General features: G+C 40.2%; 3 protein-coding genes across 4 annotated transcripts; 2 read left to right on the forward strand and 1 right to left on the reverse strand.

The window, feature by feature from the left end:
• Positions 1-153: 153 nt before the first annotated feature.
• ndufa3 (NADH:ubiquinone oxidoreductase subunit A3) lies at positions 154-3298 on the reverse strand. Its single transcript, XM_082550925.1, has 4 exons — positions 3203-3298; positions 2874-2948; positions 426-503; positions 154-328 (listed from the first exon to the last, which is right to left on the reverse strand). The coding sequence occupies exons 1-4, from the start codon at positions 3243-3245 to the stop codon at positions 237-239; spliced, it is 288 nt and encodes a 95-aa protein (XP_082407051.1). The 5' UTR covers positions 3246-3298; the 3' UTR covers positions 154-236.
• Positions 3299-3340: 42 nt separating this feature from the next.
• Positions 3341-9239, forward strand: tfpt (TCF3 (E2A) fusion partner). Its single transcript, XM_082550924.1, has 7 exons — positions 3341-3494; positions 4046-4147; positions 4888-5010; positions 5931-6001; positions 6097-6166; positions 7901-8059; positions 8159-9239. The coding sequence occupies exons 2-7, from the start codon at positions 4046-4048 to the stop codon at positions 8231-8233; spliced, it is 600 nt and encodes a 199-aa protein (XP_082407050.1). The 5' UTR covers positions 3341-3494; the 3' UTR covers positions 8234-9239.
• A 717-nt stretch (positions 9240-9956) lies between these two features.
• On the forward strand, positions 9957-20138 carry cnot3a (CCR4-NOT transcription complex, subunit 3a). Of its 2 annotated transcripts, XM_082551948.1 has the most exons (18): positions 9957-10114; positions 10726-10796; positions 10954-11021; positions 11114-11188; positions 11272-11361; positions 11487-11615; positions 11806-11901; positions 12032-12251; positions 12915-13048; positions 13273-13329; positions 13620-14547; positions 14637-14742; positions 14839-14980; positions 16639-16747; positions 17746-17944; positions 19252-19384; positions 19816-19941; positions 20027-20138. In XM_082551948.1, the coding sequence occupies exons 2-18, from the start codon at positions 10772-10774 to the stop codon at positions 20123-20125; spliced, it is 2736 nt and encodes a 911-aa protein (XP_082408074.1). In that variant the 5' UTR covers positions 9957-10114; positions 10726-10771; the 3' UTR covers positions 20126-20138. The 2 variants fall into 2 exon arrangements, with proteins under 2 accessions (XP_082408074.1, XP_082408075.1); XM_082551949.1 differs by lacking the exon at positions 13273-13329.
• The last annotated feature ends 317 nt before the right edge of the window (positions 20139-20455 follow it).

Here is a 20455-nt window from a genome sequence, read left to right on the forward strand (position 1 = left end):
CTCTGCTTCGATTTCACAGCAAAATACTTATTAATGCTGTTACTGATTACAGGCTTTGTTATTAATTAATTCAACAGAACCAATTAGACACTGTTGCTATAGTTTGCACATCATTAACCTAAATGCACTGAAATAATACAGATGAAACAAAAGTAGAATTAAATAGAATCTTTATTGTTGGACACAGACATTGGAGGAAACTATTTAGACAGATATTAACATGAGAAAATCTGAAGTTATAGATTTTTGATCCAATCCAAGTTTCTTCCTTTTGGTTCACGTGGATGAGCTGGAATGTCGGGCATGTTTCCATCATCTCGCACGGGAACTGTGAAGAGAAAACAAGGTAGGAGTTTTAGGATGCTGAAACGTCAGCTTTCAATTACACTCGAACCTGCTGTGACATAAAGATCGCCAGTGTTTACCTGGGTAGTTGTACGGCACAGCTGCGTTCAACATTGCTGTATATTTTGTAAGTGGGCTGATGAACGGAAGAATGGCACCTGAGAAAAGACATTTGAACACATATGGCATTACACTCACAGTTCACTGTGCCTCTATAGGTCAATTGAGAATAATTGAATCATTGCACAAGGTGCACAGTCATACAGAAACATAATAAACACAGATAGCAACGACTCTGACTGGCATGGCTTTAAGTGTCAATATAAAGTTACTCATTTAAAATGCTGATTTATGAAAATTCAGACCAAAAGATTTTGGAGCCCTCTGACCAAAAACCGTTTGATGTTAACTTGTCCGGCATTTTGGACAAGTTTCATTAAGAAACTGTATACACACTCCTCCCTCATTGAATTGCTTTGTTTAGATTCTTTAGCTTACTAATTTTCTCCAGTTTGAAACGAAATAATAATGCAGAAGAAGTGATTTCATGTTAGTTTTCACAACAAATTCCTCCATGACTCAAACATCCACATATCTACTACTGTGGAATCAGCAAAGACGCCTCAAATCGCTGGTCGTTGAATAACACGAGTAACCAAAGCCAACTGTCTGCAGTACATGAAGCAGAGTAACATAACAGGCGGGCAGATGGTGATGCCAAGTTAGCCGAGATTTTAGAGTCAAGCTGCCAAATAATTTCTTAAATACACTGCTGGAAAGTTCATGGGCAATGACATTGTTATTTTCTGATTATAACCTAATTTGATATTGGCCACAAAAATTCAGTAAATTCTGTATTGTGTTGTTAAATAATGTATTTATATCGAACTTTTCTACACCTACTTACCACACAAAGCACTTCAATCTACAAGTTACATGTTATCCAAATAGCACTGTATTCCATAAACTTTAAGCATATAGCTGCTAGAGGTGGGAATCACCATACAACTCACGATACGATATTATCACAATACTTAACGCACGATACGATATTATTGCAATTTTTTAAAAATATTTTGCGATATTCAGATTCTGTACATAAAGGTAAACTTTATCAATATTCATTTTATCTAATATCAAAGTCTCGCACTCAGTCTTTCTCTCATTTCAGTTTTATTGTTGACAAACTGAACGGTTTGTATTATAGTCTAGTCCAAATTAACTGAGTGCAACCATCTGGTACAATTATAGCTATTCTGAACTATGCAATTTATGAAAACTATGCAGCCCATTCAGCAACTGACAGATTTGAAAGTAAATGAAAACAAAATATAATTTTACATTAAATAAAAAAGTTTTAAACTTAATTAAAATAAAACATGTCTTAAATTAAAATAAGTAAACTGTCATGTTCATTGCTGCCAAAAAAAAGTTAAACACATTTGGACAGTGAAGGAATGTCAGGATTCTTGCTCAGAAAAAGGATCAACATGCTCTGAAGTCAGAGCACAAAAACCTTTTTTGTAACAAAATATCGATTTCTGCTGTCCCTGTATCGATACATTATTAGCAAACAAAATATCACGATACTACACAGTATCGATTTTTCCCCCCACCCCTAATAGCTGCCCCACATCCACAGCCAGTTTCAAACCACCAACATGCATAAAAGTTTCAACTGTGAGAGGACGCTGGAACACAGCAAGGCTCGCTGGTGAAGTACACCATCGTGCCACCTCTATACAAGCAATGTAGGATCGCTCGATGCCACTCTCTCTCTCGTTTGCAGGTGGTTCAAAATGCAGCCGCTCGACTCTTAACTTGTACAAAGAAAAGGCAGAATATCAGTCCTGTTTTAATCCATAGATTACCTCCACAATATATTACAGATCTTTTAACTCCAGGTCACTGAGGTCATCATCACAACAACTTCTTTCATAAAAATTAAAAGTGATTGGGTTTTTGCTGTGTTTGCCCCCCTGGCTCTGGAATAGTCTGCTACCCCACATAAGAAGCTGTTCGACAATAAACTGTTTTAAATCAGCTCTAAAAGATCGAAGCTCTATCTACTTTAAATTGCCTTTTGTCAAGTGTGAGGTGACTCGTGGATTTTAATTGGGTTCTTGAGACCTGGATTACAAGTGACTGTGCCTTTAAAGCACTTTGGTCAACTACTGTTGTTTTAACACGTGCAATATAAATAAAAGGACTTGACACACAAAGACTATAACGTGCTTATTTGTTTTCTTTATTCGGTCTTTCCATGCTGGACATATAAATCGTATACTCAGTTAAATTAAACTGAACACAAGACAGCTACGCTGATGTAAGTCTACGAAAGCGGATTATTGTGAGACGTATAGCTAGCAATCTTCTGATTAATATTTCATGTTGCCACACTGTCATTCATCGGCGTTGCAGAACTGCCATTGTATGTTATTTAAAGCTATGCTCTCTCTCTCTCTCTCTCTCTCTCTTTCTCTCTCGCTGCACCACTCTCACAGATTTCTAACAGGTTGGCGACTTACCAACCAGTCCAATTCCACAAGAAGCCATGATAACCGGCTCCTTGTTCCACGCATTCCTCAGGAAAGCTCCGATTCCTGCAGACAGAAACCCACGGGCAGGTTAAAAACCGCACCGAGTGACAGGCTACGTACGGTTAACCAATGCTAGTTAATGTTAGCAACACATCCAAGGTCACATTTTTCGAACGAATACATCAGAACTAAAGTATTTCTAAGATCCGGTTAGAGTAATTTTAAATATATAAGGTGTTTATCTGTACTATCCGAGGGTCCAAGTAAACCGAATTTCACTGATTAGAAGTCAAAAAGATGACAAAATATACACATACCCGCCATATTGTCTGGTGTAGTTTCCACCGAGCGAGTTCTCATGGGAAATGTAGTGACTGCTAAAAATGACGTATAATTCCTGCGCCCGCCGCACGAAAACAGAGAGGGAAACAGAGGATCCCTGGAAGCTTCGGGATTGATTTAAGTCAGCTATCATGCTATTAAACGGCCTTAGCTAAAGCTAAACAGAGAAAACGACACTGCACGCAGCTTGTGCTCAGGTTGATGATGACACTGGTCGAAGTGTCGCTTTAAACACACGTTAAAAACATCGTTTCGAGACTAACAAATGTAAGTACTATTAGACTAATGGATTGTTTTAGTACTAAACAATAATCAGGCGTGGTGACATCAGAAGTCTAAAACATGGGAAATTCTTGTTTTGAACTTTTCAGCCGTTTTTACTCCACTGGGAACCCCGACCACTATATCAGGCTTTTACTGACTCACAAACAGCTGTTGAGTTACTGTAATTACTATCCAGATCTCAGCATCGCGCAGTAAAATAGTAGATTTAAATTTTGTGTTATAAGTTTATATCGGCAAATAATGTGCAACTAAATCTTTAAGATAAGTGTAGCGGAGTAAATCCTGAGCACCTCCTTTGCTGCAGGTATTTCCGCTATAAAGTCAGAGGACAGCTGCTGTCCACGTGGGTCAATTTCAGCCACTTTGCTTCACATACAAACTGAGTGGTTGGTTAAAACACCATTGCTGGCGCTAGGCAGTGAGGCCGTTGAATCCTATTTGCCCAGTGTATTTGCTAGTATTTCTTCTTGATGAATGACTCATAACCGCTGCACAGGCTGTTTACATTAACAGAGAAACTTCTTTCCCTCCAGATGATGGAGGATTTTTCTGGCTTGGCTCTGCCTCCTTTATTTGGAGGTCACATCCTGGAAGCAGAACTGGAGCCTGGTGGTGTGGAGCTGGGACCGGGAGAGGTAATTTTATTGATCTTTATAAAGGTGCTTGTCATGTTAGCACACATGGTAACACTTAGTTAGTTTGCCAATTAATACAAATTCACAGCTCATTTAACCAAGTCTCCAATGTTGCCAGCAGATATGAATCAGTACACTGATGCAGAATTTATATAATATAATAGTAATGCTGGTCTTAAAAACCTTTAAATGAAGAAACACCAGTCATTATATTTGTTTAAACAAGACACTCATCCTTCACAGACATTTACTCCATTTTTTTCTGTCTTCTTTTTTGGTTCAGGAGTTTAGCTTTTTTAGTTTTCTCCATCTTTTCCCTTAGAAATGAGACTACATTAGTACTCAGAGAGCTGACCTTCTCCCTATGAACTTCGATCCTCTGTGACACAGATCTCATGCATGAAAATGTCACTGAATAGCTGCTACTTTACACATCATTGCCCCCTCTCCTTTCCCATTAGAATTTTTAGAATATGGGGAGTTTGGCTCAAAGCACATGGTTACACTCCCATGTGCTACCCACATTTACATGTATTGGAGATTAATCTTTCTAATTCATTATACACTGCATAGCAGTTTTTATTTCCTAGCTCTTGCTGAATAATGTGGCTATAATAAGATGACTTTCTGCTTGACTTGGGTTTTGCTTTGAAACATTGAACAGGTAAAAGTGTTTTCTTGTGAGAACAAACAATGTGATGCCAGACACAAAACAGAATCCTGCTTTTGTATTTGTTTAGGTGGAGCTGGGTCCAGGAGGCACCGAGCTGCTTGAGAGCACAACACAAGAAGATGAAGAAAAAAGAGCTCTTGACAAAAGGAAATATGTGGCTCTGAGCAGGAAATGTAAAGAAATTGAACAGGTGTGTGTTATGGTAAAAAAAAAAATGATACGTGAATAATAAAAATGACCAGATCAACACCACTGAAACAAAGCTTCACACAGCAGTGCTGCAAACACACACAGGTACACAGCCCTCCCCTCACTAGCAGCTAAACAACACTTTGAGGTGTCAGTAGAACTCCAGTTTCAACAACACTGAAGTATTAAAATGTTATGATAAACATTAACCTGGCTGGTACATTACTGTTATATTATTATCTAATAGCCACATTATCTATCTATCTGTTAAGTTATTATTAAGGTAGTGACTATGGCTAATAATAAAACTTTGTTAGGGCTAGGCAGCAAACCGTACCAGTCCTGCCCATAACATGTGATGTTAATGGAGGGTGTTCATTTAAAAGTAACACATTACTTTTATCTAAAAAGTGTTACATTGTGTTGTTAAGTGCCAGATTGAGTCAGAGGGAAGTGTATCTGCAGCTAGACCAAAACGGCTGACAGAAACATTAATGAATCTATTTGATCAGCAGTGAAAGTCATGAGAAGCACAGCAGTGACTCACACAACCTAAAATATTGTTTGTTTGGTTTTTTTATATAATATAAAAAAAACTGCTCTCATTGATGTTATTGTTTTTTTTATTGTTTTAATCTTCAGAAATAATGCCTTCTTCTTTTTTTTTTAATTATTTCTTCTTTTTTTTACTAGTAATAGTAGTAGCTTCGAACATAGTATTGAGTATTCAGTGTTTTCCTGAGTATCTGTATCAAGTTTAAATTCTAGTATCTAGTAAATGGTTTGTGCGACCTTACATCGCACAGGCCTGACTTCTGATTCAACTGCAATTATTTCAATAAGGTTTCTGAATATTCTCCTGCTGCTTTAATATTCTGATATATCAGTTCATCATTGATCCAACACATGCACTTTGTTCAGGTAAATCAGAAGATCCTGGGTCGCCTTCACCAAGTGCAAAGAATTACTCGACGTCTGAAGAAAGAAAGGAGGTATAAACTGTCATTATAATAACTGAAGATTTTGTATGTTTTCTGAGAAGTTGCTCACTTTATGGCTCATCTGTGGGTTGTGTTAACTCTCACAGATTCCTCATGAAGACCTTAGATGCTCACGGGGATGACTACAGAAACGCTCAGCTCACTATACTGCTTGAGGTAAGGATTACCAAACATGGGTGGATATCAAAGACAATATAAAAGATGGAAGTAGCTTCTGCGTATGAAAAGTGAAGCCAACGCATTAGTGCAGGGTTAGGGAACTCCAGGCCTCGAGAGCCGGTGTCCTGCAAGTTTTAGATGTGTCCTTGATCCAACACAGCTGATTTAAATGGCTAAATTACCTCCTCAAAATATCCTGAAGGCTGTATCCCAATTCAGGGTCTGCAGTCTTAAAGTACGCAGCCTTAACGGTCCACAAGGGCCGCATACTCAAAGACCGCTAAGGCCGAAGTGACAGGCTTGTGAAATGGGACGGTCTAGCCTCCGTCGTGCTGCCCAGGTTGCCTAGCAACCATGACACTAACAGCTGTAAACATTTCATACAGCATTATTTGACAGAAATGAAGGAGAAAAGGTCTTGTTCATTTGTTTGTTTCTACATGAGCTTTGATTTGATAAGTATCTGAGGCTGACTGTGAAATCATGATTATTGGGCTTCACTTCTGTACTGAACAGTCATTTAAGATTAGCTAGTAAATAACAATTAGCTCATGTTGTTCATGAGACTAAAGTCATCTCACTTTGGTAATGTAAATATAATATGGCCAATATTAAAGTTATAATTTCAATCATTATTAGTTATTACAGCAGTGAATGAACTCTGTTTCAAATACTGAGCTTCAGTAAAGATTCAAGCTGCATTTATTTATATTATTTATATTTCCTGTCACCTTAAATCTTCACTCAAAGACAGGTTTCTTTGACACTGTATATATAACTGTGTTATATATATGAGAGACACATATTGTTCTTTTAATATGTTGGCATTACTAAATTTGTCTCAGTGCTTAATTTAAATATCCATAAAATCATCACATTCTCTATAAGATTAAGGTCAGCTATTGAACGGCATATATTAAGTAAAGGCTTTAAAACCAAGTTAGTACAAATGTCACTAATGTCACATAACTTTGCCGACATGTGGCCAACAGTAATGTTTTAATGTTCTTCGTTATTAAACATTCGCACATAAATAAGTGACATCATATTCAGTACTTACTTTTAAAAGTTTACTCTCCGGCCGCTCCTCTTCTGCCGTTTTTTTTTTTTTTTCAGCAAAATTATCCACACCCACCGCCGCGCTATGCATTCTGGGATATTTTGGGCCACGAAGTCTACACCACCACATCCTTAAAATTCAGTGAAATGAAGGACGCATTTGAGGGACGCATTTTGAGCAGCCTTTGAATTGGAACAGTCTTCGTCGCATCGCTGTGACGCAATTGGCCTTAAAATGCGGCCTTTAAGGCTGCAGACCCTGAATTGGGATACAACCGAAGTTCTCCACAGGCCTGGTAATGAACTAATCATTTGATTCAGGTGTGTTGACCCAGGGTGAGATCTAAAACCTGCAGGACACTGACTCCCGAGGCCTGGAGTTCCCTACCCCTGCGTCAGTGCCTTAAACCTTCTTTTTAATGGATACCAAAGCGCAACTTCTCTGGGTCCAAAAAGACTTACTGTATAGAAGTGTATGGGAAAATAACCTGTGGCTCCCTCATTCTGTGAAACCTTTCCTGATGTTGGTAGTTTCAGGCCAGGGCAGTAGGCAGGGTTTTCCTTCAGCTTTCTGTTTGTATTAGTTCTTCTGCTTTTGCTTGCTAAACTTTGAAAGGTCCTACAGAGATAGTTATGAATACTATTTTGTTTTTCCCCTTGCCTTTGTTTCAGGATGAATCTGGAGCCCATTTGGAGCCGGCTGCTGCAGCGGAGGATGAAAAGCTCAACGGTGTTTCCGGTTCCACTCCATCTGCAGCATCACATCATGTGGCTGGGACAAAGAAAAAGAGGCATCGAATTCCTCGTCAAGAAAAGGATAAAGAGCCACAGGTGAGTAAAGCTCTTTCCTGATCAGATGCTTCCTGTGGACGTTTAACTGTGGGTATGTTAAAATGCTGGTAGTCCAAATCACGGACCTTCTTTTCTCAGATCGACCCGGAGATGTCGGCGTTGGCAGAGTCACAGTTTGGAGAAATGTCCAGCCCGACCTCACTGTCTCATTGATCAAACCGCTGTCCTGGATATCACGATGATGGTGACTAGGATAAGAGCACCCAGTTTCCAGGACTGTTTAAAACACTGCCTTACTTGAGTCAATCTTTGTAATGTTGTGGTTTCACTTGAATATTGTGAACAGATTGAGTTCATGTAACACGAGATGTTATTCACCTTATATATGTGTATATTTGTTTTGTATATACGAGGTTATGTTTTTACAGTTGACAGTTGATGGCAACATATTTATGACAAGCACGTGATGCTGAAAACATGATTTGATAAATATTTGACGTATTAGATGAATATGACAGGGTATTACTATCATTACTTGAGTTAGGATTTTATCCGAGTAAGCAGATGGACTCGTCGTCATATTAAACTTTTACACTGTGCTGTTTGGGTTTACTTTTCTGTGATTTTGTTTTTTCCCTCTTTTGTATTCACTCATCTGCCTTCACATGCTCATGGACTTAATGTGGCATCTCATTCTTAATCGATAGGGTTTGACATGATTTCACCCCACCTTGTGAAGCTATAACTGCTTCCGCTATTCTGGGAAGGCTTTCCACAAGGTTTAGGAACGTGTTTATCCAAATTTTTGGCCGTTTTTCCTGAAGCACATTTGCGAAGTTGGACACTGATGTTGGACGAGAAGGCCTGGCTCGCATTCTCTGCTCTGATTCATCCCAAAGATGAATGCCATGAGGTCAGTCAGGCCAGTCAAGTTCTTCCACACCAAGCTCGCTCATCCATGTCTTTATGGACCTCGCTTTGTGCACTGGTGCGCAGTCATGTTGGAATAGCAAGGGACCATCCTTAAATTGTTCCCACAAAGTTTAGAGCATGAAACTGTCCAAAATGTCTTGGTATGCTGAAGTATTAAGAGTTCCCTTCACTGGAACTAAGGAGCCAAGGCCAGTTCCTGAAAATCAACCCCATCACCTATATGGAAAGCTTTTACACAAATATTATGCCTGAATAACAAGTTTCAGTTACAGTTTGTTTCTGTGTTAAAATAAAAAATAAAAAAAATGCTAGAGCAGTCAATTTGACATTTATTCATCTTTTTAATACTGTTAACCCCCCCCCCCACCCCCCCCAAAAAATAGATATAGGTATGAGAGTGAGAGAGATGTTAAATATGACATAAAAAAAACGTACATTTAAAATAAACATTACACAATACACTTACCTACCCCTTCATTTGGCACACAGTGCTTTCCTTTAGATCTGTCTTAATTCTTTGTGGCATAGATTCAGCAAGGCGCTAAGAACATTCTTCACAGATTCTGTTCTTTGTTGACAAGATGGCATCACACAGTTGCTGCAAATTTGTAGGCTGCGCATCCATGATGCAAATCTCTGCGGAGGACATTTGAATACAGTGAACATTGTCATGTTCAAGAAACTAGTTTCAGATGATCTGAGCTATGTGACATGGTGCACTATCCTGCTGGAAGCAGTCATCAGAAGATGGGTACACTGTGGGCATAAATCCTCAGGTAGGCTGTGGCGTTTAAATGATGGCCCAAAATGTGCCACGAAAACATCTTCCACACCTTTACACCAGCAGCAGCCTGAACCATTGATAAAAGCCTGGGTGGTTTTGTGTCGATCATCGATCGTCACTTCGCTGAGCCAATGGCTGGTTCTCGTTCCAGCGGATGTTTCGCAATGACAGGCGTGAGATATATCCAATCAGAGTTTATAGATTGGATTTAGGGCGGGATCCCAGCAAGGAGGTGGGATTTTAGCTACCGTCCATCTTCAGCTACATTACAGTGAGCGAGCTTGTCGAAAAGAAAACACAATTTGGAAGTAAAGAAGACTTTCTGGAATTAGTTTTGGCTCTATTTGAAAAAAGACAAACGAAATCCCATACCCTAGGTAAATGTCGTGCACAAGTATAAATCTAGATTGTCGGCTTGACCCAGTATCCCTTTTTCCTAAATCTGACTAGCTGGCAAGCTAAGCTGCTAACTAGCATTTTATGCATTAGCTAGCATGTTAGAGATTGGAACGGATTCTGTTATTATTGTGCCTTTCACAACGCAAAACCACAATATAAAGACTGTGCTGGACCCCAAATTAATAATGCATGAATATGAAGTTGTTCTGTCAGCATGCACCGGGGCAGTTCCAGGAAACGGGTCGGTTAGGAACCGAGCGAGGTGGAGAGGCTAAGCTACTGGCTAGTATTAACGTTAGCTGAGTAGCGTTAGCGTGCTAGGTGGCTAAATTTAGCTGACAACCATGTCACTTGTGTTGGAAATATTAGCAAGGTGATATATGACAATACTAGGATGGAGAAGTGGCCATAGAAAACTTTATTTTCATTGAGCGTGCTTAAATTCTGAAGCTGTGGTGTTATTTAGCTGCTAACGTCAGCCGGGTAGCTAGATGGAGTTAATGTCAGGTTCACTGGAAAGCGATGTAACGATTCCTCTTTTGGAGGGATTTTTGTTTGTATTGACACACGCTTCGATTTCTTCACCCAGATAACTTCGTGACAGACGGAATGTGGACATTGTCGTAGTCAGAGCCATGGCTGACAAGAGAAAACTTCAAGGTAAAAGAAACTGTCTTCAGTTATGTTGCACAATATGAATCACGTTGTAGGGTCTGCTGGTGTACAGGAAACTTTATTTCCTCTTGCATGCTCTTACTGTTTTGAAAGAGTTTATAAGGTCTTTTGGTAATGCATCATATTTTTTGAATTTGTGCAGGTGAAATCGATAGATGTTTGAAAAAAGTAGCTGAAGGTGTAGAACAGTTTGAAGATATCTGGCAGAAGGTAAGAGATTCTTCCATTCTGTATTTATTTGTCTATTTAGTAACTAATGAGGAAAAGACACACAGTATCTAAATGATTTGTTTACATTTTAGCTCCACAATGCAGCCAATGCAAATCAGAAGGAAAAATATGAGGCTGACCTCAAGAAAGAGATTAAAAAACTTCAGGTAAGAAAGCTTAACAATGACCATGTAAGTATTCAAAATTAGCTATGTGATTTTTTAAATGCTCACCATCTGTGCTCTTTCAGCGATTGAGAGATCAAATAAAAACATGGGTGGCCTCAAACGAGATCAAGGACAAAAGGCAGCTAGTTGAGAACCGCAAACTTATAGAAACGGTATGGATCTTCACAAGTGTACTTTAAAAAAAAAAGTGTTGCATTTATATTATGTATAACTAAAGTGCATTGTTACATCAGACCTGAAGTAATTAACAGCTAATTGGATCTTTTTTTTTCTTTAGCAAATGGAGCGGTTCAAGGTGGTGGAACGTGAAACAAAAACAAAAGCCTACTCTAAAGAAGGCTTGGGGCTTGCTCAGAAAGTGGATCCAGCTCAGAGGGAAAAGGAGGAAACAGGACAGTGGCTAACAGTAAATACATTTATGTTTTACCTATGCTTCTGTGCGTGATTTTTTTTTTTAAACATTTCTTTGGAAAAGGCATAGACAAAAAACTTAACAACGTAACAATTGTATCAAATCAACCACAGATATTCCCAAAACATGGTTAAATTAATAAGATCTGAAAAAATTAACACTCTTTTTTTTTTCTCATCTGCAGAATACAATAGACACTCTAAATATGCAGGTGGATCAGTTTGAAAGTGAAGTGGAATCTCTTTCAGTTCAAACAAGAAAGAAGAAGGGTGATAAAGAGGTGAGTCATCCCATGTCACTCTCTGAAAGGATGTCTGTTTCTAAACTGTCTGGTTAAATTTTAACTGTCTGTTAAATTTTTGGTTAATATATCCTAACATACATACACACTTGTTTTTTTTGTCTTGTAGAAGCAAGATCGTATTGATGAGCTCAAGCGGTTGATTGAGAGACATCGATTCCACATTCGAATGTTGGAGACCATTTTACGAATGCTGGACAATGACTCCGTGCCAGTGGATGCAATCCAAAAGATCAAGGATGATGTTGAATATTACATTGACTCCTCTCAAGATCCAGACTTTGAGGAAAATGAGTTCCTGTACGATGACTTAGATCTGGAAGACATCCGTAAGTAGAGCACTGTCTAGTGTGCGAGTGTTCGGTTAAGTTTTGCTGCTCTTGCTTTACGATACCAGAAATTCTAGTCAGTTAAGAAATTATTCTCACTTCATTAATGTAAACCAGCAGTTACCTGTTGGTTCAAAGATGTTATGATGCCACCTGCCACTTACCTGGGGTGCAGCTCTGGTAGATTAGCCCCTCTCTCTCTGCACTGGGAAGTTTTGTACAAAGTAAGATAGATGAACCAGCACAGCTCCATTGTAATTGAATGTAGAAAGTGATTATATGTTAGCTGTGTCAGAGTAAACTGATACACTCTGACTCAAATGAAGTGATGAGAAAATGGACGTTAACCTGCTGGTAATACTTGGTTGGTCCCACTCAGCAAACTAATCTGCATGCGTGCATGTTGTACACAACACAAAGTGCCACACAGTTCAGTGGCATTTAAACCACGTTTTGATTAGTAAACAGTGTCACATAGCACAGCCATGGTTTCACCAAATCCATCAGTTCCTGCAGTGTTTTGAATGTTTTCATATTGTTTCCTTCCTTTTGGGCAACTAGTCTGTTCTTTCTTCTTGTTTCAATGACTTAGTAAAATAGTTGTCATGTTGATGTCATGACGATATCTGATGCTTATCTTTATGTCCTACTCTTCTCTTGTAGCTGCAGCATTAGTTGCAACTTCACCATCGGGCCAGGGCAACGTGGAAGATGAGGTGTATCTCCACTCTAGTAGCACTCCCACTTCCACCACCTCTTCTTCACCCATCCCTCCATCCCCAGCCACTTGCACTGCTGTGAGTTTGTGTCTTTTTTCTATCATTAAAGTTTTGGTCCTGGTGTTAAAGGGATGTTGGATAGTTAAAGAACATTCTGACACAATTGTGCATATATGCCTGTCTCTTTAAGTTTGCACTTGGTTAACCCACCCACATTCCCCATTGTATTATAATCCACTGGCTAGTATGTTGAATCTACATTTCAAAAGTGGATTGTCATATCAAAGTATCTCCTCCTATAGGAGAATTCAGAGGACGATAAGAAAAGGGGACGGTCGACAGACAGTGAAGTTAGTCAGGTGAGAGGTTCGCATCTGTGCTGTGTCAGTAGATGAACAGTTTAGTGCAGTGCTCTTCATCCTTGGTCCTGGTGAGCCATGGTGGCTGAAGGGTTTTGGCCTCTCAGGCACTAAAATGGAGTTTCTCTGTGGGACCATGGTTGGAGACTTCTGATTTAGTTTTTTCCATTTCCTTCATATATGGGCCTCCATAGATCACAGTAAACTTTGCTCCTTATGCATTTTAGATCTCTGTTCATGCCCTCTGGTCAGTTTTACTTGAGATGCCTTCCTCTGATGTTTATTTCCAGTCACCTGTGAAGAACGGCACCCCATCCTTGTTATCCTCTTTCTCTTCTTCCACCACCTCTGGGTCCTCCTCATCCTCCTCCCTTGTGTCCATGGCGAGTGTTGTCGGAGGGATTCCTGCAGTGCCCACTAGCAGCAGTCTTATAGGAAGCTTCAGCAGTGCGGTGCAGCAACATCAGCATCAACCTGCACAACAGCAGCAGCAGAATTCTCAGCCGCCAAACCAGTCGCAGCAGCAGCAGCCACCTCAGACGAAACCCTCAGTCCCTTCAAACAACACCCCCAGCCCACCCAGCAACCCACTTCTCCCAACGTCTACTGCCCCCTCTCTTCCTACACCCAACACATCCACTTCATCAGCTCCCAATCCTCAGTCACAGTCCACATCTGGACCCACATCGGCATCCAGTTTGGGACTTGGGCTGGGCCTGGGATTGAGCAAAGTTGGCATGACTGGGACAAGCAGTGCCAATCAAATGCCAGGGCTAGGGATGGGTGGCCACCCCACTCCTTTAAACACAATGGCAGGGCTCATTTCGGGTTCAACACCTGCCCCCTATGCTCAGGCAGCAGCATCCGGAGGCTTGGGTTTGAGCAGCACCACTCAGTCAAGCATTTCAGCAGAGAGCAGCACTTCCATACCCACCTCTGGCTCCAGTGGAGTCACCACCAACGGGGCAGGAACAGGGCTTGGTTTGCTGGGTTCCAGTCCAGCCCACAACTCTCTGAGTGTGAATATTTTGGGTCTGGTTCCTGGGCAAAGTGTGGCCCCTGGTACCTCTCAGGTTCCCCCAAGTTCTGTCAGCTCTACTCCAGGAGTAGTTGGCATGATGGGAGGCAACGGAGGAAACGTTGGTGTGGTTGGAGGAGTAGGAGTGAATTCTGCTCCTGCTAGACCACCAAGTGGACTGAAGCAAAATGGAAGCACAAGTAGGTGGAAGTTTTGCGGTCCTTGAGTTCATTGTGAGATTTCTATAAAAGTTTTTTTTTGCTCTAACGTGTCCTTCGCCTGCCTGCAGGTTACAGTGCTGTGGTGGCGGAGAGTTCCACAGAATCGGCTCTAAGCACACCGAACCAGTCACAAAGCAGCCAACCCTCATCTCTCAGTTCCTCAACCAGTCAGCCGTAAGTTATTTCTCCTGAAACTTGACACGTTTCTTCTTGTTCTTGTCATGCTGGTTCTTAACTTTCTCGCCATTGTTCCCACCCCACCTTCTGCAGGATGGACAATGGTCCCAGTTTAATCAGCTCCATCACCCTGCCTCCCAGTTCTCCGTCCCCCTCGTTCTCAGACAGCACACCGGGTGGAGGGAGTCTTCTCAACGGGCCCCACTCCTTTTCACAGGCCTCTGAGGGGCTAAAGGTGAGCCATACCAACGAGGTTAAGTTTGAGCATGTAACATTGGCATCTTTAGCTTGGAGCATGGATGAACTTGCAGACTTGAATCAGCTAAAACAGGCTCCATTTGTGGAAGAAAAAACTTCAGAGGCTAAAATTAGTGACTGGGGTCATGCACACAATATATTTTATACAGGAATACCTTATTTAATGGCTCTGCTTTTGTTTACCATACATAAATGATTTCCTTTGTCTGTGAGATATTTTAAACTGTGTTAATGTAAATAGTTATCAGGTCTGATAAGTTGTCTTTTCTTTCTTTCTTTCTTTTTTTTTTTTTTAAATGAACCCAACTTATCTGTTAGTTAAGTTGTTTTCATTGTCACTTTGAGCTTCAAGGGTTGTGCAGCAGTAAGCAGTATAATGGGTCAGTTATTGATGTTTACTCTGAAACATTTCAGTGATTATAAGTGAAAAGTTATAGTAAAATATTGAAAAACAAAAAAAATATATTTGTTTTTGGGAATAAAAATGACCCACACACTGTTGAATCAGCCGTATCACACCAAGAATAATAGGCCATAGTGTCAGCAGGAGCATTACTAGGAGCACTTCCATCAATATTTTCTGATCAGGTCTGTCAGTTCAGCTCAACAGTGACTTTTTAAAGGCTCTGTTTCTGGAAGTGAATTTCCAGAAAAATCTTATATGAAAAAACGTTTAATCTGTGAACCAATCCAATCAGCTACGAGGTGAATTGTTATCATGTTAACACACAGTTGATTTCAAACAGATTTGTTGTTTGTATAGGAGCACACAGCAAGTCTGCTTTGGACGATTACAACATAGTGGCTCATAATCAAAATCAGAAATGGAGAATATGAATGATATGATTGATGTAGGAGCTCCTGAGGTCAGAAGATAACCAGCTAACTGAATTGTTTTTGAATTGAGACATTCCTGTCTGTGCTGGAATCCATAGTTTTTGCTGCTGAGTATAAAATTATCCCTGAGTGCCCACAAACCTCTGCTGATCACATTTATAACAAACACACACTTACTGTGTACTTACTCATGTTACTGCCAGAAAACACGCAGATCCTGACTTTTGTCTGTTTGGAGCCTTTCTGCTACAGGTAATAACTCCTATAAGCCTGATATGTGAAATAATTGCCAGAAAATTAAATTCCAAGCATTTTTTAAAATGGAGAGTTTATTGAACAATCTGACAAATTTGTTTAAAAATGTATTCGATTTTACATTTTTAAATTTGTTTCTTAAATTTTTTTAAAAAATTTATTCTCCAATTTAATCTTTTTTTCAGGTGTAAAAAAATAAAAAAAATAAAAATCACACCGATGCTCTAAAGTCTCAAAAACTCACAAAAAACTGTGTGTATTAAATATGATAGACTAGGTGTTAAGGGGATGAATGCATACATTTAGACAGGCGCTCCTGTCTTTGAGCAGTGCAGCTGACAGAAAAACATCTTGTTCTTAAAAGTTTTATTAGTAGCTGATCTTTATTTAATATGTTGTTTGCTCTTCTAGTATTACTTTCTTCTAATGCTCCCATTCATCGTGCTTCTACTTTTAAGCTCCAGTAACTGTAGGCTGTTCCCAGTTTAATGTGACTTTTAGCCTCTGTGTGTTCACATTAATGGGGCCTTGTTCCCTCCTCAGGCACCTGAGCCTCTCAGCTCTCTGAAGGCGATGGCGGAGAGAGCAGCGCTGGGATCAGGCCTGGATGGCGAGATTTCCAACCTGCATATAACGGATAGAGGTCGAAACGGTCAGACCTTTTTTACCTTTTTTCAGCTCTTTATGATGAATAAGCAGATCACGCTTTTATGCTGCTTGCTGTTTTGTTTTTTTTAAATAATTGTACAGTAAAACATTCTTACACACTGCTCATGGTAACGTAAAGAGTTAAGCCTAAAGTGTAAAAAACTGATTTTTTATTTTTTTATTTTTTTTACAAACTAAGTTATTATTTGTCTTTTATGAAGATAACAAACATTAGCTTGTTGCTGCCAGCTGTTTTTGTGAGGCAGGAGGTTTTTATGTGTGACATATTTAAGACATTTCCCTTTGTTCTGGTAACATTTAGTTTTCCTTTTAATGCCAGATTGTTACTGCTTCGTGAACATAATTATGAGTTTTGCTGCCAAAGTGTAGGAAGGAAAGTTCCTGTTTTGCTTCTTTCCAGCTTGGCATTTTTATGCTTCGATTCACAGAGGAGGCAGCCAGAAGTAGAAAAAAATCAGAGAGTTTAGAGCAGTCTGGAGCCTGAGTTATTGGCACATAGGGATTGCTTATCTTAAAACACACACACACATTTTCGTTCATTTGTTATCCAGTTTAGAGTGTCGGGGGTGGAGCCTATCCCCAGGGTCAACTGACCAACATTCATGCTCACACTCACAGTCATGGCCAATCAAAAATCACCCGCTAACATAACATGCAAGTCTGTGGACTGTGGGAAGAAGCCAGAGTACCTGGAAAGAGAGTGTAGAAAGGTCCAAACTTCAGGTCAAGGCCTTTTTTGATTCAAGCTACAACCATGAGGCTAGATTATGTCTGTAATTAGTTTACTGTTGGAATGTTCTTACTCTTATAAAAACAGAGTTGGTACAACTAAAGGAATAACCTTAAAACTTTACCTTCAGTTGCTCGCCCTGTCGTTAAGAGTCACATCTAACCATACCCCACACAGATGATGGGAAGTGAGGCATTGCTATGGCTTCTTGTGTAATTGAAGATAGCCGTTGCTTTTTCTGCATCCTGCAGATATCTTCTCTGGTTCATCTGCAGCACCTGGCACACCTGCCGCGCCTCAGCCGTCCGTGACAGAGGTCAACATCCCCCCATCGCTCGGTGTTTGTCCGCTGGGTCCAACCCCTCTCCCCAAAGACCAGCTCTACCAGCAGGCGATGCAGGAGTCGGCATGGACGCACATGCCCCACCCCTCTGACTCTGAGAGGATCAGGTGAGCCCATCACAATTTCCTTTAGCGTCAGGGGTGGAAAAAAGATGCACTTTTTTTTCCACAGTAATTTTGCAAATTTACTTTGATTAAATGAAAAATTTGCATTGTGTATGCATACTGCTCTGCTAAAAAAATATGTAGGATAGTTTAAAATTTGTCATAAAACCTGATTTTTTTTTTCTTTTTTTAAAGCAAATTTGTTCTTAATCACTAGTTTTATTAAATTAAGAAATAATATAGTCCCCATTAGTCTCCAGAAGGGCAATAAATAAGTTTGTGCTTTAGGGCAAGCATACCTTATGTTTAAGTCAATATCATATAAATGTGCAGTGTTCTGCAGTTTCAAAAAATACTGTGCAAAGGTTTTAGGCAGGTGAGAAAACATGCTGTAAACAACGAATGCTTTCAAAAATGGAAGTGTTACTCATTTATTTTCATCAATTAACAAAATGCAGTGAATGAACAAAAGAGAAATCAAATCAATATTTGGTGTGACCACCCTTTGACTTCAAAACAGAATCGATTCTTGTAGGTTTTTTTGAAGGAACTTGGCTTGCACGTTGTTCCAAACATCTTGGAGAACTTGATATAGGCTTCCTCACATCCTTCTGTCTCTTCATGTAATCCCAGACGCATTCGATAATGTTGAGATCAGGGCTCTGTGGGGGCCATACCATCACTCCCAGTACTTCTTGTTCTTCTTTACACTGAAGATAGTTCTTAATGACTTTGGCTGTATGTTGGGGTCATCCTGCTGCAGAATACATTTGGGGCCAATAAACAATCATTTATATTTCTGAAAGCATTTTTTCACACCTGCCTAAAACTTTGGTACAGTACTGTATATCCGTGGTTGCACAAATTTTGGGGAAAAGAGCCCTTTGCGTTGCTCTGTGGCTTAAAAGTAAACGCTTTTCTGGTGACTTCATGGGCTCAGTTGCTAGTTTTCAGTTGTAATGAATAATTTATGAAGTTCATTTTTAAAATTTTTACTATTATTAGAGTCAGAAAGGAGAATTTATCCAGGGCATGCTCATTCGGTAATGAAGGGTCATACACCTGCTCGGCATGACCAGTTTCGGGGAGCAACTGGAGGCTTCGCAACGGAACCTCAATAAGCAAAAAGATGAACCTGTTGTACCTTAAAGTGTTTGTGACATCTGTTGACACTAATAGAAAGTTCTGAATATTCACGTGTGGTTTTGGGTAGTGTGGATGGAGTACTTTGTTAGAGCAGAAATGAGCACAGCTGAAGTATGCTTTGATCAGTGGCATTCATTAAAGAGTTTTCTGTTTCTGTCTTAAAGGCAATACCTGATGAGGAATCCATGTCCCACCTTGCCCTTCCATCATCAGGTCCCACCTCATCACTCTGACTCCATAGAGTTCTACCAGAGACTGTCCACAGAAACTCTCTTCTTCATCTTCTATTACCTGGAGGTAAACGCTCTCCATGTAAACTCACACGAATCGGTTTGATTGTTTGAGTTTGTAAACTTGGAGCTTTTTTCTATGATTTGGTTCCTTTTCACACAAAAAAACTCAAAGAAACCTCAGCGCGAACCAAAATGCATCGCGACAAACCATGTGAAAACTTTTAGTCAGCTTATTGGTTAGATGTGGGACGGGAGCAGAATGATTTGCTATATAAGGTGGAAAATTTACAATAATTTTACAGCTATAGTTTTGTTGCCCGTACTGACTGTTTTTGTGATCTGGACATCTATGGTGCACTGCCGCATCGCACAAAAAGTGCACGTGGATAATGAGAAGGACAGAGTTGAATTAAACGGACTAAACACCCTGAATGTCTTTTTTCTGTGATCTGTTAAAGTTTGTGAGCATAATGGTTTTATTGACTTCTCTCTCAGGGTACCAAGGCTCAGTATCTGTCTGCAAAGGCTCTGAAGAAACAGTCCTGGAGGTTTCACACCAAGTACATGATGTGGTTCCAGAGGCACGAGGAGCCCAAGACCATCACCGATGAGTTTGAACAGGTGTGGGTTCATCTCCGCACACCGATTTATGGTCATTGTGGTGTTGATTAAAGTTTTTATTCTTACCACTCTGCTGTTCCCTTAGGGCACTTACATTTACTTTGACTACGAGAAATGGGGCCAGAGAAAGAAGGAGGGGTTCACCTTCGAGTACAGGTACCTGGAAGACAGAGACCTGCAGTGACGGACGGACGGACGGACACAAAAGGACAGAAAAGACAAAATGTGCTGCTGTTGACATTCCGAGACTGAACTCCAAACTGTGGATAAAGATTGTGATGTGTAGTAGAAACCCTCTCCTGAGATTGGAGACTGGTGTCTGTATAGGCTGCATCTCAAATGTGAAGCCCTTGCTCCTCATGTAGTGCTTTGCTTTTGACCAAAGAAAATGCCCCGTGGGTCTGATCAAATGCATCGCGCTGCACAAGCTGGGAGGGTTCTCGTTGGAGATCTGCGTTTGTGCCTGTCTGTGTGCACACTCAGTATGTGGCATTAGGAAAGCCTACCCCATGCA

Source organism: Aulonocara stuartgranti, assembly GCF_965226115.1.
Source record: "Aulonocara stuartgranti genome assembly, chromosome: 11".
NCBI lineage: Eukaryota > Metazoa > Chordata > Actinopteri > Cichliformes > Cichlidae > Aulonocara > Aulonocara stuartgranti.

What these genes read in the sequence shown, in the direction of transcription:
- tfpt (XM_082550924.1), top strand. Translation starts at nt 4,046, where the DNA reads ATGATGGAGGATTTTTCTGGCTTGGCTCTGCCTCCTTTATTTGGAGGT. An exon ending in CGTCTGAAGAAAGAAAGGAG is followed by an intron (nt 6,002 to 6,096) that starts GTATAAACTGTC and finishes TAACTCTCACAG; the next exon opens with ATTCCTCATGAAGACCTTAG. An exon ending in AAAAGGATAAAGAGCCACAG is followed by an intron (nt 8,060 to 8,158) that starts GTGAGTAAAGCT and finishes TTCTTTTCTCAG; the next exon opens with ATCGACCCGGAGATGTCGGC.
- cnot3a (XM_082551948.1), top strand. Translation starts at nt 10,772, where the DNA reads ATGGCTGACAAGAGAAAACTTCAAG. An exon ending in AGTTCCTCAACCAGTCAGCC is followed by an intron (nt 14,743 to 14,838) that starts GTAAGTTATTTC and finishes CACCTTCTGCAG; the next exon opens with GATGGACAATGGTCCCAGTT. An exon ending in AACGGATAGAGGTCGAAACG is followed by an intron (nt 16,748 to 17,745) that starts GTCAGACCTTTT and finishes TGCATCCTGCAG; the next exon opens with ATATCTTCTCTGGTTCATCT.
- ndufa3 (XM_082550925.1), bottom strand. Translation starts at nt 3,245, where the DNA reads ATGAGAACTCGCTCGGTGGAAACTACACCAGACAATATGGCGG. An exon ending in TACACCAGACAATATGGCGG is followed by an intron (nt 2,949 to 3,202) that starts GTATGTGTATAT and finishes TTCTGTCTGCAG; the next exon opens with GAATCGGAGCTTTCCTGAGG. An exon ending in TTGTGGAATTGGACTGGTTG is followed by an intron (nt 504 to 2,873) that starts GTAAGTCGCCAA and finishes GTCTTTTCTCAG; the next exon opens with GTGCCATTCTTCCGTTCATC.